This window comes from Passer domesticus, chromosome 28 (assembly GCF_036417665.1).
Source record: "Passer domesticus isolate bPasDom1 chromosome 28, bPasDom1.hap1, whole genome shotgun sequence".
NCBI classification, from domain to species: domain Eukaryota; kingdom Metazoa; phylum Chordata; class Aves; order Passeriformes; family Passeridae; genus Passer; species Passer domesticus.
Window position 1 is genome coordinate 3,713,956 of NC_087501.1, and position 16,807 is coordinate 3,730,762.

Consider the following 16,807-nt stretch of genomic DNA (forward strand, 5'->3'; position numbering starts at 1 on the left):
AAAGGAAAGGAAAGGAAAGGAAAGGAAGGAAAGGAAAGGAAAGGAAAGGAAGGAAAGGAAGGAAAGGAGAAAAGGAAAAGGGGAAAGGGAAGGAAAAAGGAAGGGAAAGGGAAGGGGAATTCCTGGTGAGTCCCACGGGTGTGAGCACAAACTTGAGCTCCTGCTGCCAGTGCTGAGGGGTCCCTGCAGTGTCCCTAAATCCCATTTTTCCCTGTTTTGCTGTGTGTCCTGCCCGGGCAGAGCCCTGCAGTGTCCCTAAATCCCATTTTTCCCATTTTTCCCTGTTTTTCTGTGTGTCCTGCCCGGGCAGAGCCTGGCCCAGCCCTGCAGTGTCCCTAAATCCCATTTTTCCCATTTTTCCCTGTTTTGCTGTGTGTCCTGCCCAGGCAGAGCCTGGCCCAGCCCTGCAGTGTCCCTAAATCCCATTTTTCCCATTTTTCCCTGTTCTGCTGTGTGTCCTGCCCAGGCAGAGCCCTGCAGTGTCCCTAAATCCCATTTTTCCCATTTTTCCCTGTTCTGCTGTGTGTCCTGCCCAGGCAGAGCCCTGCAGTGTCCCTAAATCCCATTTTTCCCATTTTTCCCCGTTTTGCTGTGTGTGCTGCCCTGCAGAGCCTGGCCCAGCTGGAGAACCTGTGCAAGCAGCTCTATGAGACCACGGACACGGGCACGCGCCTGCAGGCCGAGAAGGCCCTGGTGGAGTTCACCAACAGCCCCGACTGCCTGAGCAAGTGCCAGCTGCTCCTGGAGAGAGGCAGCGTGAGTACATCCTAAATATTGCCAAACATTCCTCAAAAATTTCCTAAAAATCCCCAAAATCATGGAATTCCACACCCCCAAAATTCCCCAAAATCATGGAATTTCACATCCCAAAGATTCCCTAAAATCATGGAATTCCATGCCCTGGTGGGGTTCACCAACATTCCCCAAGTGCCAGCTGCTCCTCAAGAGAGGCAGCGTGAGTGCATCCCAAACATTCCCCAAAAATCCCCAGAATCATGGAATTCCACATCCCCAAAATTGCCCAAAATCATGGGATTCCACATCCCAAACATTCCCCAAAGTCATGGAATTCCATGTCCTGGTGGAGTTCAACATTCCCCAAGTGCCAGCTGCTCCTCAAGAGAGGCAGCTTGAGTACATCCTAAATATTGCCAAACATTCCCTAAAAATCCCCAAAATCATGGAATTCCACACCCCCAAAATTCCCCAAAATCATGGGATTCCACATCCCAAACATTCCCCAAAATCATGGAATTCCATGCCCTGGAGGGGTTCACCAACATTCCCCAAGTGCCAGCTGCTCCTGGAGAGAGGCAGTATGAGTACATCCTAAATATTGCCAAACATTCCTCAAAAATTTCCTAAAAATCCCCAAAATCATGGAATTCCATATCCCAAATTGGCCAAAATAACGGAATTCCACGTCCCAAACATTCCCCAAAGTCATGGAATTCCATGCCCTGGTGGGGTTCACCAATAGCCGCCACTGCCAGCTGCTCCTGGAGAGAGGCAGCGTGAGTACATCCCAAACATTCCCCAGAATTCCCAAAAATTCCCAAAATCATGGAATTCCACGTCCCCAAAATTCCCCAAAATCATGGGATTCCACATCCCAAACATTCCCCAAAATCATGGAATTCCATGTCCTGGTGGGGTTCACCAACATGCCCCAAGTGCCAGCTGCTCCTCAAGAGAGGCAGCGTGAGTACATGCCCCAAACATTCCCCAGAATTCCCAAAAAGTCCCCAAAATCATGGAATTCCATATCCCAAATTGCCCAAAATCATGGAATTTCACATCCCAGACATTCCCTAAAATCATGGAATTCCGTGCCCTGGTGGGGTTCACCAACATTCCCCAAGTGCCAGCTGCTCCTGGAGAGAGGCAGCGTGAGTGCATCCCAAATTCCTGAAACATTTCCCAAAATCTTGGGATTACACATCCCAAACATTCCCCAGAACTGTGGAATTTCACATCCCCAAATTCCCCAAAATCAGGGAATTCCATGCTTGGATAAAGGAATTCTGCCATGTCTATTTCCATCCTGGAATTCTCGTGGATTGATAAATAACAAGTGCCAGCTGCTCCTGGAGAGAGGCTGCTTGAGTATCCCAAATTCCCCCAAAATAATGGAATTCCACATCCCAAAAATTCCTGGCAATTTCTGCAGAATTCCTTTCAATTTCTGCAAAATTCCTCCAGAATTCCTGCAAAATTCCTGTAAATTGCTGCAAAATTCCTGTGAATTCCTGTAAAATTTATGAAAAATTCCTGTATATTCCTGCAAATTCCTGAAAAATTCCTGTAAAGTTTCTGCAAAATTCCTGCAAATTCCAGGAAAATTCTTGTAAGTTGCTGCATGATTTCTGTAAATTCCTGTAAAACCTTGGGGTTTTATCCCAGGATAGTTGGAATTTGTGGGAATTTTTAAATTTCATCCACGTCCTTCCATGGTGGGAGCTGCTTCCCTTCAATTCCCAGGCTGCAATTTGCTTCAGACCCATTTCTTCTCCATGAATTAGAATTCCTTTTGTTGTTTTTTGGGAATTTTTTCCCTTTTTTCCCTTTTTTTCCAGTCCTCCTACTCGCAGTTGCTGGCGGCCACCTGCCTTACCAAACTGGTGTCACGCACAAACAACCCCCTGCCGCTGGAGCAGCGCGTCGACATCCGTGAGTGCCCCGGGGTTATCCAGAATGTCCTTGGGATTGGCCTGAAATCCTTGGGATTGGCCAGAATATCCTTGGGACTGGCCAAAATATCCTTGGGATTGGCCTGAATACCCTTGGGATTGGCCAAAATATCCTTGGAATTGGCCTGAAATCCTTGGGATTGACCTGAAATCCTTGGGATTCACCAAAATACTCTTGGGATTGTTCAAAAAATCCTTGGGATTGACCTGAAATCCTTGGGATTGGCCAAAATATCCTTGGGATTGACAAAAATATCCTTGAGATTGGCCAAACTACCCTTGGGATTGTCCAAAAACCCTTGGGACTGGACTCAGTGACCTTGGAGGGCTTTCCCAACCCACAGAATTCCCAGAGTTTTGGAGCTGATGGAGAAAACAAAGGAGGTTTCAGGGTGGGAATTTCACCCTTTTCCCAGTTTTATTCCGGGGCTAAATCCAGCCCTTTCCCAGGGCTAAATCCAGCCTTTTCCCAGGTTTATTCCAGGGCTAAATCCAGCCTTTTCCCAGGTTTATTCCAAGGCTAAATCCAGCCCTTTCCCAGTTTTATTCCAGGGCTAAATCCAGACCTTCCTGGGTCTATTCCAGAGCTAAATCCAGCCTTTTCCCAGGGCTAAATAAATCTTTTCCCGGGTTTATTCCAGAGCTAAATCCAACCCTTTTCCAAGTGGTTCCAGGGCTAAATCCAGCCCTTTCCCAGCATTTTAAACTCCCAAGTTTCTTCCCAACATTTCTCTCTTATTCCTGACATTTCTCCCAACTTCCCCCACTCAGACCAACCTCCCCAAAGCTCCTTTTCCTTCGGGCCATTCCCTCAGGGCTGGGTTTTGCCTCCTGCTCCATTTTCCCCCTGTTTTCCAGGGAATTATGTGCTGAACTACCTGGCCACGAGGCCGAAGCTGGCGACGTTCGTGACGCAGGCGCTGATCCAGCTCTACGCCAGGATCACCAAGCTGGGCTGGTTCGACTGCCAGAAGGACGAGTACGTCTTCAGGAACGTCATCAACGACGTCACCCGCTTCCTGCAGGTCAGATTCCCTCCTCAGAATTCCCAGGATTCACCAAAATCCACCAAAAAGGAGTTTGCAGGTGGCCTGAAGGTGTTCGGGTTCTTCCAGAGCGGTGTTTTCAGCTGGGGCTTCTGAGGGTGAAGAGCTCCTTAAAAATTTGGGGAGCAGGGAATTGTTCCTGGATGCTCTGTACCAGGTCCTTGCAGGTCAGATTCCCTCCTCAGAATTCCCAGGATTCACCAAAATCCACCCAAAAGGAGTTTGCAGGTGGCCTGAAGGCGTTCGGGTTCTTCCAGAGCGGTGTTTTCAGCTGGGGCTTCTGAGGGTGAAGAGCTCCTTAAAAGTCAGGGAATTGTTCCTGGGAGCAGGGAATTGTTCCTGGATGCTCCCAGCTTTGCACCAGGTTCTTGCAGCTCAGATTCTCTCGGCAGAATTCCCAGGATTCACCAAAATCTGGGAGTTTGGAGGTGGCCTGAAGGCGTTCGGGTTCTTCCGTAGCGGTATTTTCAGCTGGGGCTTCTGAGGGTGAAGAGCTCCTTAAAAATTTGGGGAGTAGGGAATTGTTCCTGGATGCTTTGTACCAGGTCCTTGCAGGTCAGATTCCCTCCTCAGAATTCCCAGGATTCACCAAAATCCAGGAGTTTGGAGGTGGCCTGAAGGCGTTCGGGTTCTTCCAGAGCGGTGTTTTCAGCTGGGGCTTCTGAGGGTGAAGAGCTCCTTAAAAGTCAGGGAGTTGTTCCTGGGAGTTGGGAATTGTTCCTGGATGCTCCCAGCTTTGCACCCAGGTTCTTGCAGGTCAGATTCCCTCCTCAGAATTCCCAGGATTCACCAAAATCCAGGAATTTGTAGACGGCACTGAAGAGTCTGGGCTCTTCCGTAGCGGTGTATTCAGCAGGGAATTCTGAGGGGAAACAGCTCCTTAAAAATGTAGGGAATTGTTCTTGGGAGCAGAGAATTGTTCCTGGGTGCTCCCAGCTTTTCTCCGTGTTCCTGCAGGTCAGATTCCTTCCTCAGAATTCCCAGGATTCACCAAAATCCACCCAAAAGGAGTTTGCAGGTGGCTTGAAGCAGTTCGGGTTCTTCCAGAGCGGTGTTTTCAGCTGGGGCTTCTGAGGGTGAAGAGCTCCTTAAAAATTTGGGGAGTAGGGAATTGTTCCTGGATGCTTTGTACCAGGTCTTTGCAGCTCAGATTCTCTCCTCAGAATTCCCAGGAATCACCAAAATCTGGGAGTTTGGAGGTGGAGTGAAGGAGGTTGGGTTCTTCCATAGCGGTGTTTTCAGCAGGGAATTCTGAGGGAAAACAGCTCCTTAAAAGTCAGGGAATTGTTTCAGAGAGCAGGGAATTGTTCCTGGGTGCTCTCAGCTCTGCTCCAGGTTCCTGCAGGTTGGATTCCCTCCTCAGAATTCCCAGGATTCACCAAAATCTGGGAGTTTGCAGGTGGCCTGGAGGAGTTGGGGCTCTTCTGTAGTGGTGTAGGGGCTTCTGAGGGGAAGCAGCTCCTTAAAATTTCAGAGAGCAGGGAATTGTTCCTGGGTGCTCCCAGCTCTGCTCCAGGTTCCTGCAGGTCAGATTCCCTCCTCAGATTTCCCAGGATTCACCAAAATCCAGGAGTTTGCAGGTGGTGTGAAGGAGTTCAGGCTTTTCCACGTTGGTGGTTTTCAGCAGGGGCTTCTGAGGGTGAAGAGCTCCTTAAAAATTCAGGGAGCAGGGAATTGTTTTAGGGAGCAGGGAATTGTTTTAGGGAGCAGGGAATTGCTTCTGCAGGCAGAGAATTGTTTCCAGGAGCAGGGATTTGTTTCTGGATGCTCCAGCCTTTAGGATCCATCTTTTCCACCCTGTGGAAAAATCCACTCTGTGGATGGGCAGAAAATCAATGAATTTTTTGCTTTGTTTTTCCTTTCCTATCCATGGGAATCACATTTCATCTTTAGCTCTTTAAAAATTCAGGGAGCAGGGAATTGCTTCTGCAGGCAGAGAATTGTTTCCAGGAGCAGGGATTTGCTTCTGGATCCTCCAGCCTTTAGGATCCAACTTCTCCAACCTCAAATCCACCCCGTGGATATTCCTGATATTTCTTTCAACTTCCTGCATTCATTGACTCAGATCAACCTCCCAAAATCTCCTTTTTTTTTTTTTTTTTTGATAAGGAATAAGTTTTTCTAGCCAAGAATTTTTCCAAGGAAAAACAAAAAAAAAAAGGAATTTTTCCAAAAAAAAGCTGTGCCTTTGCCTCCCCAGGACAGTGTAGAGCACTGCATCATAGGAGTGACAATCCTGTCCCAACTAACGAATGAAATTAATCAAGTAAGTGCTACAGCCTTCCTCAGTGAAGTAAGTGTCCAATTTTCTCATTCATATTGTTGTGTCCTGCCTTTTCCGGGGTTTTTTTTTTGGGAATTTCGCTGTCTGGGAGGTGTTCAGGGGGGATTTTCGTGTTTGTTGGGGTTTTGTTGTTGTTGTTTTTTCATTCCCTGTTTGTGGTGAGATGCTCAGAGCTCCTGTCTGGAAGGATTGTTTTGTTTCATTGGCATCTTCATCTTTTCCCATGTTTTGGTGTGGTTTTCTGGGATGAGAAGGAAAAAAAAAACTAACAAGGAAAATGAATTATTTAGTGAGGATGAGTGGGAGAACTTTCTGTTGTCAGCCCCTCATACTGACCAGCAAGAAAAAAACAGAATTTTCCAACATGCCCATTTTTAAAGCATCCCTTTCATTCAGGATGGAACTCTGAATGAATTTCTGGGATAAAATTCCCAGAAATCCTACTGGATTCTCAGGTTGTGTCCCTTTCCCAGCCCCTGGCCAGGCCCAATCCTGGCCCAGCTTTTCCAGAGGATTTAAGATCTCTCCAAGGCTGTGCTCTGGAATTCCTCTGGAATTGCTGCTGGAAACTGGAATAAGCACCTTTACCTACTGCTGTCCCAATTTTCTTGGGTTTTCCCTGATTTTTTCCATGATTTTTCCCTCAGGCAGGCGGATTTTGCTGCAGTCCTGAGGGTCACAATGAGTGGAAAAGTCTCTGGTTTTCAGCCCTTCCTTCTCGACCAGGGAGAAAAAACCCAAATTATCCAAGTGTCCCCATTTTTAAACAAAGCCTTTCATTCAGGGTGAAAGTCTGAATGAATTTCTGGGATAAAATTCCCAGAAATCGTGCTGGATTCTCAGGTTGTGTCCCTTTCCCAGCCCCTGAGGCCTGGCCAGGCCCAATCCTGGCCCAGCTTTTCCTGAGGATTTAAGATCCCTCCAGGGCTGTGCTCTGGAATTCCCTCTGGAATTCCTCTGGAATTGCTGCTGGAAACTGGGATGAGCAGCTTTACCTACTGCTATCCTAATTTTCATGGGTTTTCCATGGTTTTTTTGATGTTTTTTCAGTGGTTTTCCCTCAGGCAGGCAGATTTTACTGCAGTCCTGAGGGTCACAATGAGTGGAAATGTCTTTGATTTTCAGCCCCTCCTTCTCAAAAATTTTCCAACTCTGCCTATTTTTAAAGCATCCCTTTCATTCAGGGTGAAAGTCTGAATGAATTTCTGGGATAAAATTCCCAGAAATCCTGCTGGATTCTCAGGTTGTGTCCCTTTCCCAGCCCCTGAGGCCTGGCCAGGCCCAATCCTGGCCCAGCTTTTCCTGAGGATTTAAGATCCCTCCAGGGCTGTGCTCTGGAATTCCCTCTGGAATTCCTCTGGAATTGCTGCTGGAAACTGGGATGAGCAGCTTTACACTGCTATCCTAATTTTCATGGGTTTTCCATGTTTTTTTGCTGTTTTTTCAGTGGTTTTCCCTCAGGCAGGCAGATTTTACTGCAGTCCTGAGGGTCACAATGAGTGGAAAAGTCTCTGATTTTCCTTTAAAAAAATAGGTGGAAAAAAATTTTATTTTTTTGTCTCATTAAGTATCTAACTTCACATTTCCCTGGGATCCATCAGAGAAATCCTGGAGGGATTAAATTGGTGTCAGAACTGGAAATTCATTGATTTAATCCAAATTTACTGATTTAAGCCAAGTTCACCAATTTAAGCACAGTTTAGTGATTTCAGCTGAATTCAGTGTTTTAAGTCCAACTCACTGTGGTGAAGAAATCCCATTTTCCCAAGGCCAGAAATAAAGGGGATTTCCATCCCCACAGAGAGCTTGAAATGGGAATTAAATAATGTTCATTTTCCTAAACTCCCTGAAATGCCAGCAGTCTGAGCTGAGGAATAATTTGGGTATTAAAGCACCTGAAAGTTTAGGATCTGTTGGGGCTTTTCCTTCTACAAAGTAAAGGATGGGAATTTTGGGGTCCTTCATGGAATTGTTGGGAAAACTCAGGTTTAAAATCCAAAGCAGGAGCTGTCCTGCTTCCTCAAATACTGGAGGAGGGGTTTGGAAATTGAAATTTAACTTTATTAAATTTCAATTTCGTTAATTATTTCAATTTTTAATTGAAAATTCAATTCTATAATTTTAATTCACTGTTTATTAAATTTAATTTAGTTTAAATAGTAAAATATAAACATTTCCAAGTGGATATTTATGCAGGAATTCTGCATCCCACTGGGATAATCCAGTGCCCATCCCAGGCAGGTAGAATTTGGCTGGGATCGATGGCAAAAATGGGAATTTTCCCTCATTTTTCCTCTTTTCATGAGGAAAAAAAATCTGAGTTTTGCTGTTCCCCAGCTCTGGGATGCAGTGTCAGATCCAGGACTGGAATTTATCCCACAAAACAGCAAAATCCAAGCTGGATAACTCCTTCCAGTTCCCTTCTCCACCTGGAATTTTAATTCCTGTTCTTCATCCCTGTGTGCCCAGCAGCTCCAGGAGGGATTGAACCCTTTGGAGTTCCCATTCCTAAAATCTAAAAAACCCTTTTTTTTTTTTTGGGCAAAGATTGAAGGAAAAAATTTTGGGCAATGATTTGGGCAAAAATGGAAGGAATAAATTGGGAATAAACCCAGCCCAGCTGTGTGAGCACAACACCAGGGATGTGAATTTTTCCATGGGAAAGCTGGGGAATTGGTTTTGGGGAGGGAAATCTCAATTTCCTGGGATTCCTGCTGCTTTTCCTGCTTTTCCTGCTGTGCTCCCAGAGCTCTGAGCCCGGCTTGTCTCCCTGCAGGCAGACACCACCCACCCCCTGACCAAGCACAGGAAAATCGCCTCTTCCTTCCGGGATTCCTCGTTATTTGATATTTTCACCCTGTCCTGCAGTTTACTGAAACAGGTAAGGAAAGTTTGGGAAGCTTTTTTTTGGGAAGTGGAATGTTGGGGTGAAGTTCCTTCCTGGAATGAGGATTTGTGTCCTGAAAAATTCTGGTTTTGGGGTTGTTCTTCAAGGAAAAAGTGGATTAATTAATGAAGTTTTTCTTCCTAAATAAATCTGTATTAATAAATAGATGTTATTTAATTAATATAGATTTAGTAGACTTTATTTAAATAAGAAATTTTCAATATATTTTAATTAAATAATAAGTAAAAAATAGAGAAATCAAACTCTTCTCTACAATTCCAGCTGCAAATAAATCCTTGGATCCTGAGCCTGGGGTTAACCTTCTCTGTTCTTTCTCAAGGAATATTTCCTTAATTAATAATTTTTTTTCTTCCTAAAGAAATCAATATTAATAAATATATTTTATTTAAGTAATACATATTAAATAGATTTTATTTAGGTAATATATAGAAAATAAACCCAGAAATCAAATTCTTCTCTACAATTCCAGCTGCCAACAAATTCCTGAGCCTGGGATTAAAGTTCCCTGGCTTAAAGCATCAGGAAAGAAAGGAAAATTTGGGTTTCTGTTTTAAATATCTGTGACAAATGAATCCTTGTCCCAGTTTTATCCCAGATTTTATCCCAGTTTTCCTCATTCCTGTGGGAAGGAGGGCACAGGATTCCTGTCAGAGAGGAAAGGGGTTTGTGTTTATCATTATTGAGAATTCCATGATCTCCTGGATCCCTCAGTCCTCATCCCTGTGCAGTTCAGGGAGGGAAATGGGAATGCTGCCTCTTATCCCTGTCGTGGAGAATCTCTGGGATTTTATTTATGCTGGAATATATTTATTTTATTTATTTATTTTTTTTTAATTTATTTCTTTTTATTTATTTCATTTATGCCTCACCACCTATAAAAACACACCCACTGCTCATTCCACAAATCCCCATCCTGCCTCAGATAAAATCCCACCTCAGTTCAGCTGCCACCTGGATTTATTTAATTTTTTTCCCCTTTTCCCTGCCTTGATCCCATGTTTCCCACAGGCTTCTGGGAAGAACCTGAACCTGAACGATGAGAGCCAGCACGGGCTGCTGATGCAGCTCCTCAAGCTCACCCACAACTGCCTGAACTTCGATTTCATCGGCACCTCCACGGACGAGTCCTCGGATGATCTTTGCACTGTGCAGATCCCAACCAGTTGGAGATCAGGTGATCCCACAGGATCCCACCTGGAAAACGCTCCAGTTTTGGGGTTTTTTTAGAAATAAACCCTCAGCATGTAACCAGAGGTTAAACTCAGCCCTAAACCCACCTGATTCGTTTTTGGGGGATTTTATGTTGCTTTTAAATCCCCTTTTCCCTTCCAGTCTTTCACCTCTTGTTCCAAAAACCAGGAGAAAAAGATTTTTAAAAAAAGCTAGGGAATAACTTGGCACCTTTTTCCCACATCCTGCTGTTCCCAGCAGGCATTTGACAGGCACAGATTGTGTTCTTAAAATACCTTCCTGTCATTTTCTCCCAGTTCCAAGCGCCAGTGGGTGACTCAATTTCTAGGAAAGGCATTTGCCTTAAAAATACAAAATCCTGGGAGAATTTTTCTTGGGATTGTGGTGCTTTGGTGTGACAAATCCATGTGCCACGAGTGGTAAAATAAGGATTAGACCTGTGGGAAGCTGTAAATGGAGGTAAAATCCTCTTTTCTCTTGCAGCATTCTTGGATTCTTCGACCCTTCAGTTGTTTTTTGATCTTTATCATTCCATCCCTCCTTCATTTTCTCCTCTGGTAAGTCCAGGGTTTATTTTCCATTATTTTAGGATTCCTCTGGGAGATTCCCTGGGGATTCAGGTGCCCCAGGTTGTACTGAAGTGTCCAAATGCTGCTGAGAGTTTTGAAGCATCTCCGAGGTCGGATTTCCCCTAAAAGCACTTTTTTGCTGAAATTCCCACCTCCCTTCTCCTCACATAGCTTGGGATCTCCTATTTGCTCATCCCCTTGGGGGAGCAACTCCTGTTATTCCCAAACCAAGTCCTAAAACCACACCAGGAATAGGGGAGCAAACCTGGAAACACCCCCAGGAATGGAATTTCTCCTTCCAACCTTCCAAATGAGGCCGTGTCCCATTGGGATGAAAGAGCCAAAAGCACAACTGAGCTAAAAGTTGGATTATTTCTTCTGGAAAAATAAAACGTTGAATTATTTCTTCTGGAAAAATAATATAAAAATGTCTTTTAGATATTTTTCTGATACATATTTCCCATAATTAAAAAACAAGTGAAGAGGCTGAGTGAAAACAAGGCTGAGAGGGAAGGGCCTTCAGAGGGAATTTTTCCATGGAGACTCCACTTATTCTGATGAGGAGTTGGTGGCTAATCCTGAATTTCAAGCCTTAAATATTCAGGAGAGATTTGAGGTGTGAGAATCCGTTTTTTGAATGGAAACCTGAAATTATTCCATTGGGATGCCCATCCCTGGAGCTGTCCAGGGAAAGCTTGGACGTGGCACTCAGAGCTCTGGGGATCAAAGAGGACTCGGGGATCAAAGGTTGAACTCTGACCTTGGAGGGCTTTTCCAACCTCAGAAATTCCATAATTCTGTGATTTTTGGGATGTAGCTGTTGCTTTGGGTGCTGTGATTTCTTTCTCCTCTGCAGAGACGAAGGAGCTGTTTGGTCCCTAAAGAAGCACCAAACCTCAATCCCTGCTTGTGTCATGAGGGGAATATTTCTTCATTTCCTTGTTTTCATCCCTGGTTTTGTGTTTATTCCCATTTTTCTGTGTCCTGGCAGGTTTTATCCTGCTTGGTGCAGATTGCCTCTGTGCGCCGCTCCCTCTTCAACAATGCCGAGAGGGCAAAGTTCTTATCTCACCTGGTGGATGGAGTGAAACGGATACTGGAAAACCCCCAGGTGAGTATTCCAGGGGGAAATTGAGGCTCTGCGTTCTCTCCAGCACGTTTCATCTCAAAAAGTCCTTTTCATGGATTTCATGGAAAAAATTTCTTGGAAAAAAATCCTTTTTGATGTCCCACTTGGACACTTGGCAAAGTGCAGCGTTGTCCTGCTCTTCCCTTTTCCCACCATTCCACCACCAAGGAAGGTTCATGGTGGATATTAGGAAAAATTTCTCCATTGGAAGAGTATTTAAGGGCTGGAACCTTCCCTGGAAGTGCCCAAAAACCAGTAAATGTGGCAATTGCTGACTGGGCAGAGTGGGATTTGTTGAGAGCTTGGGCCTTGTTGTTGGAGCTCTCCAATTCCATGATTATCCGAGCCTCTGGCAGGGAGCAGCAGAGCTGCTCCTGTAGGAGCAATTCTCCATTGGAAAGGTATTTAAGGACTGGAAACATCCCTGGAAATGACCAAAAACCAGGAAATGTGACGATTGCTGACCTGGTTTAATGGGCAGAGTGGGATTTGTTGGGAGCTTGGGCTTGTTCTTGGAGCTGTCTCTGATTCCATGATGATCTGAGCCTCTGGCAGGGACAGCAGAGCTGCTCCTGAGTCCCCCTCCTCTTTTTGTCCCCTCAGAGTTTGTCAGACCCCAACAATTACCACGAGTTCTGCCGGCTGCTGGCCCGGTTGAAAAGCAATTACCAACTGGGAGAGCTGGTGAAGGTGGAGAACTACCCCGAGGTGATCCGGCTCATCGCCAACTTCACCGTCACCAGCCTGCAGGTACAGCCCTTCCTGTCCTTTGGGTTCCCTGGAAAAAAGGGAATTGTTACAGAAATCCCTCATGGATCATCCTCTGAATTCCTGAATGGAATCCATGCGAAGGCAGAGTTGTTGCCATGCCTTCAGAGGCTTTTCCATATCCTAGCAGGGAATTAAAAAAATGTGTTAAATAAGGTTTATTTTTAGGACTCTGTCTCATTTCGCTGTTGCAATGCACTCAGGGGGGTTAGGAGGAATTGGAATATCATGGATATTCCCACTGAGTTTTCCAGCTGTGTGTACAGCTCACAGCCACAGCCCTGCACAGGAGAAGGTTTAAAAAACAAATTCCTTTGTTTGTGGAATTGGAATTCCTGGGAAGCAGCTCAGGCTGTGCAGTGTGTGGGAGCTGGAGGAGGCCTGGGATTCAGCTGCATGTCTTGGGAATTTGGGATTAATCCCAGTGTTTCCTGAGTGCTGGGAATGACTGAGCCACGTGTGCCCTGAAATTCCTGGTTCATTTGGCAGCCAGGCCAGCACAAGGTGCAACAAGCTGAGCTTTAAACCCCTTCCAACCCAAATCCTGTGGGAAAAACTGGAGTCAAACAATACAAATCATAACTCCCTGGCTTGTTTTCCTTCTCTTTTCCCTCTGGAAGCACTGGGAATTTACTCCCAACAGTGTGCTCTGAAATTCCTGGTTAATTTGTCAATCAGGCCATTAAAGATATTGTCCAATGGGAGGTGCTTTAAATGGCTTCCAGCCCAAATTCTGTAGGAAAAACTTAAATCAAACAGCACAAATCATATGTTCCTGGCTTGTTTTCCTTCTTTTTCCCTCTGGAAGCACTGGGAATTTGCTCCCAAGAGTGTGCTCTGAAATTCCTGGTTAATTTGGTAACCAGGCCATTAAAAGCTATGGGAAGGTGCAGCAAGCTGAGCATTAAACATCTTCCAGCTCAAATTCTGTGGGAAAAAATCAAGTCAAACAGCACAAATCATAACTCCCTGCCTTCTTTTCCATCTCTTTTCCCTCTGGAAGCACTGGGAATTTGCTTCCAACAGTGTGCTCTGAAATTCCTGGTTAATTAGGTAAGGAGGCCAATGGAAGGAACTGAGCTTTAAGCATCTTCTAAGCCAAATTCTGAGGGAAAAACTTAAAGCAAACAACACAAATGATAACTCCCTGGTTTATTTTCCATCTCTTTTCCATCTGGAAGCACTGGGAATTTGCTAACTAACTAATTTTCAGTGTGCTTGAAGTTCCTAGTTAATTTGGCCACCAGGCCAGTGGATGGTACAGCGAGCTGAGCTTTGAACCCCTTGCAACCCAAATTCTGTGGGAAAAACTTAAATCAAACAGCACAAATCTTACGTTCCTGGCTTGTTTTCCTTCTTTTTTCCCTCTGGAAGCACTGGGAATTTTCTCCCAGCAGTGTGCTCTGAAATTCCTGGTTAATTTGGTAACCAGGCCATTAAAGGCTATGGGAAGGTGCAGCGAGCTGAGCATTAAACATCTTCCAGCTCAAATTCTGTGGGAAAAACTCGAGTCAAACAGCACAAATCATAACTCCCTGCCTTCTTTTCCCTCTGGAAGCACTGGGAATTTGCTTCCAACAGTGTGCTCTGAAATTCCTGGTTAATAGGTAAGGAGGGCAATGGAAATAATTGAGCTTTAAGCATCTTCTAAGCCAAATTCTGAGGGAAAAACTTAAAGCAAACAACACAAATGATAACTCCCTGGCTTATTTTCCTTCTCCTTTCCCTCTGGAAGCACTGGGAATTCGCCCCCAACAGTGTGCACTACCTGCTGAGCCTGTGGCAGCGCCTGGCCGCGTCCGTGCCCTACGTGAAGGCCACGGAGCCACACATGCTGGAGACCTACACGCCCGAGGTGACCAAAGCCTACATCACCTCCCGCCTGGAATCCGTGCACATCATCCTCAGGTGAGGCCGTCCCACGCCTGGCAGCTGCTCCTGCTGATCCTAAGGCTGGGAAGAGTGGGGTGTTCACCTGGAGAGGACATGGCTGAGGTGGCACGGTGGGAGCTGTCCCTGCCCATGGCAGGGGGCAGGATGGGCCAGGATTTAAGCTCTTTCCAGCACAAATCATAACTCACTGCTTTGTTTTCCTTCTTTTTTTTCCCTCTGGAAGCACTGGGAATTTGCTCACAATGATGTGCTCTGAAATTCCTGGTTTATTTGGCAATCAGTGGAATGTGGAAAGAACTGAGCTTTAAACACCTTCCAACCCAAATTCTGTGGGAAAAACTTAAACAACACAATCACAACTCCCTGGTTTCCTTCTTTTTTCTCCTCTGGAAGCACTAGGAATTTGCTCCCAATGGTGTGCCCTGAAATTCCTGGTTAATTTGGCAACCAAGCCATTAAAGGCCAGTGGAAGGTGCAGTGAGCTGAGCTTTAAATCCTTGTTGTCCAAATTCTGTGGGAAAAACTTAAGTCAAACAACACAAATCATGTTCCTGCTTTGTTTTCCTTCTTTTTTCCCTCTGGAAGCACTGGGAATTTACTCCCAACAGTGTGCCTTGAAATTCCTGGTTAGTTTAGCAACCAGACCATTAAAGATGTTGTCCAATGGAAAGTCCTTGAAACCTTTTCCAGCCCAAATTCTGTGGGAAAAACTCAAGTCAAACAACACAAATCACAGCTCCCTGCCTTGTTTTCCTTCTTGTTTCCCCTCTGGAAGCACTGGGAATTTACTCCCAACAGTGTGCTCTGAAATTCCTGGTTAGTTTGGCAACCAGGCCGTTAAAGATGTTGTCCAGTGGGAGGTGCTTGAAACCTTTTCCAGCCCAAATTCTGTGGGAAAAACTCAAGTCAAACAGCACAAATCATAACTGTCTGCTTTGTTTTCCTTCTTGTTTCCCCTTGGAAGCACTGGGAATTTGCTCCCTACAATGTGCCCTGAAATTCCTGGTTAGTTTAAAGATGTTGTCCAATGAAAGGTCCTTGAAGCCTTTTCCAACCCAAGTTCTGTGGGAAAACCAAACCATTCCACGACTGTGCGAATTCCAACCCACATCTCCAGCACCCCTGGCAGTAAAACCAGGGATCTGCTGCTCCTGGGACGCCCTGCTCCATTTCCCACGTGCTTTTTGCAGGGATGGCCTGGAGGACCCTCTGGAGGACACGGGGCTGGTGCAGCAGCAGCTGGACCAGCTGTCCACCATCGGGCGCTGCGAGTACGAGAAGACGTGCGCGCTGCTGGTGCAGCTCTTCGACCAGGCCGCCCAGTCCTACCAGGAGCTGCTGCAGAGCGCCAGCGCCAGCCCCATGGACCTGGCCGTGCAGGAAGGTCAGCCCTGGCACGGCTCCGGGCTCCTTCCCAAAGGGACTGGCCTGGAAAATCCCTGCACAGGGGAGGGATGGTGTGATTGCTCCTTGGGAGGGGTTCCATGTCCAGTGCTGCCCATCCCGTGCCATGGATCCCAAATCCCATCCAATGGATCCCATGGATCCCATCCCATGGATCCCAATCCTATCATAAATCCCATCCCATCCTATCCCATCCCAAGGATCCCAATTCTGTCATAAATCCCATCCCATGGATCCAGATCCCATCCCATCAGTGGCCCCACCAGCCCCATGGACCTGGCCGTGCAGGAAGGTCAGCCCTGGCACGGCTCCGGGCTCCTTCCCAAAGGAACTGGCCTGGAAAATCCCTGCACAGGGGAGGGATGGCGTGGTTGCTCCGTGGGAGGGGTTCCCTGTCCAGTGCTGCCCATCCCATGCCATGGATCCCAATCCTATCATAAATCCCATTCCATGGATCCGAATCCCATCCAGTGGATCCCATCCCATGGATCCCAATCCCATTGCATGGATCCCATCCCAGTCCCATCCTATGGATCCCAATCCTCAATCCAATCATAAATCCCATCCCATGAGTACCATCCCATCTATCCCATCCCACCGATCCTGATCCCATCATAAATCCCATCCCATAGATCCAAATCCCATCCAATGGATCCCGTGGATCCCATCCCATGGATCTCATCCCATGGATCCCAATCCCATCCCAAGGATCCCAGTCCTATCATAAATCCCATCCCATCCCATGGATCCCATGAATCCCATCCCATGAATCCCAATCCTATCATAAATCCCATCCTATCCCATCCCATGGATCCCATCCCACAGATCCCAATCCTGCCATAAATCCTATCCCATGGATCCAGATCCCATCCCATAGATCCCAGTCCCATCCCAAATCCCATGGGTCCCATCCCATCCGTGGCCC

At 46.2% G+C, this 16,807-nt stretch overlaps 1 protein-coding gene across 2 annotated transcripts in view; it reads left to right on the forward strand.

Moving 5' to 3' along the window:
* Nucleotides 1-16,807, forward strand: part of XPO7 (exportin 7) — a 52,144-nt gene that overhangs the window by 7,644 nt on the left and 27,693 nt on the right. The window contains exons 2-12 of one of the 2 annotated variants that reach the window (XM_064400285.1): nt 610-756; nt 2,577-2,670; nt 3,549-3,715; nt 5,937-6,029; nt 8,797-8,901; nt 9,937-10,102; nt 10,603-10,676; nt 11,680-11,799; nt 12,421-12,567; nt 14,321-14,493; nt 15,669-15,862. In XM_064400285.1, the coding sequence (XP_064256355.1) occupies nt 610-756; nt 2,577-2,670; nt 3,549-3,715; nt 5,937-6,029; nt 8,797-8,901; nt 9,937-10,102; nt 10,603-10,676; nt 11,680-11,799; nt 12,421-12,567; nt 14,321-14,493; nt 15,669-15,862 (1,480 nt within the window). The remainder of the gene's footprint in view (nt 1-609; nt 757-2,576; nt 2,671-3,548; nt 3,716-5,936; nt 6,030-8,796; nt 8,902-9,936; nt 10,103-10,602; nt 10,677-11,679; nt 11,800-12,420; nt 12,568-14,320; nt 14,494-15,668; nt 15,863-16,807) is intronic. The other variant, XM_064400286.1, reaches the window with a different exon arrangement.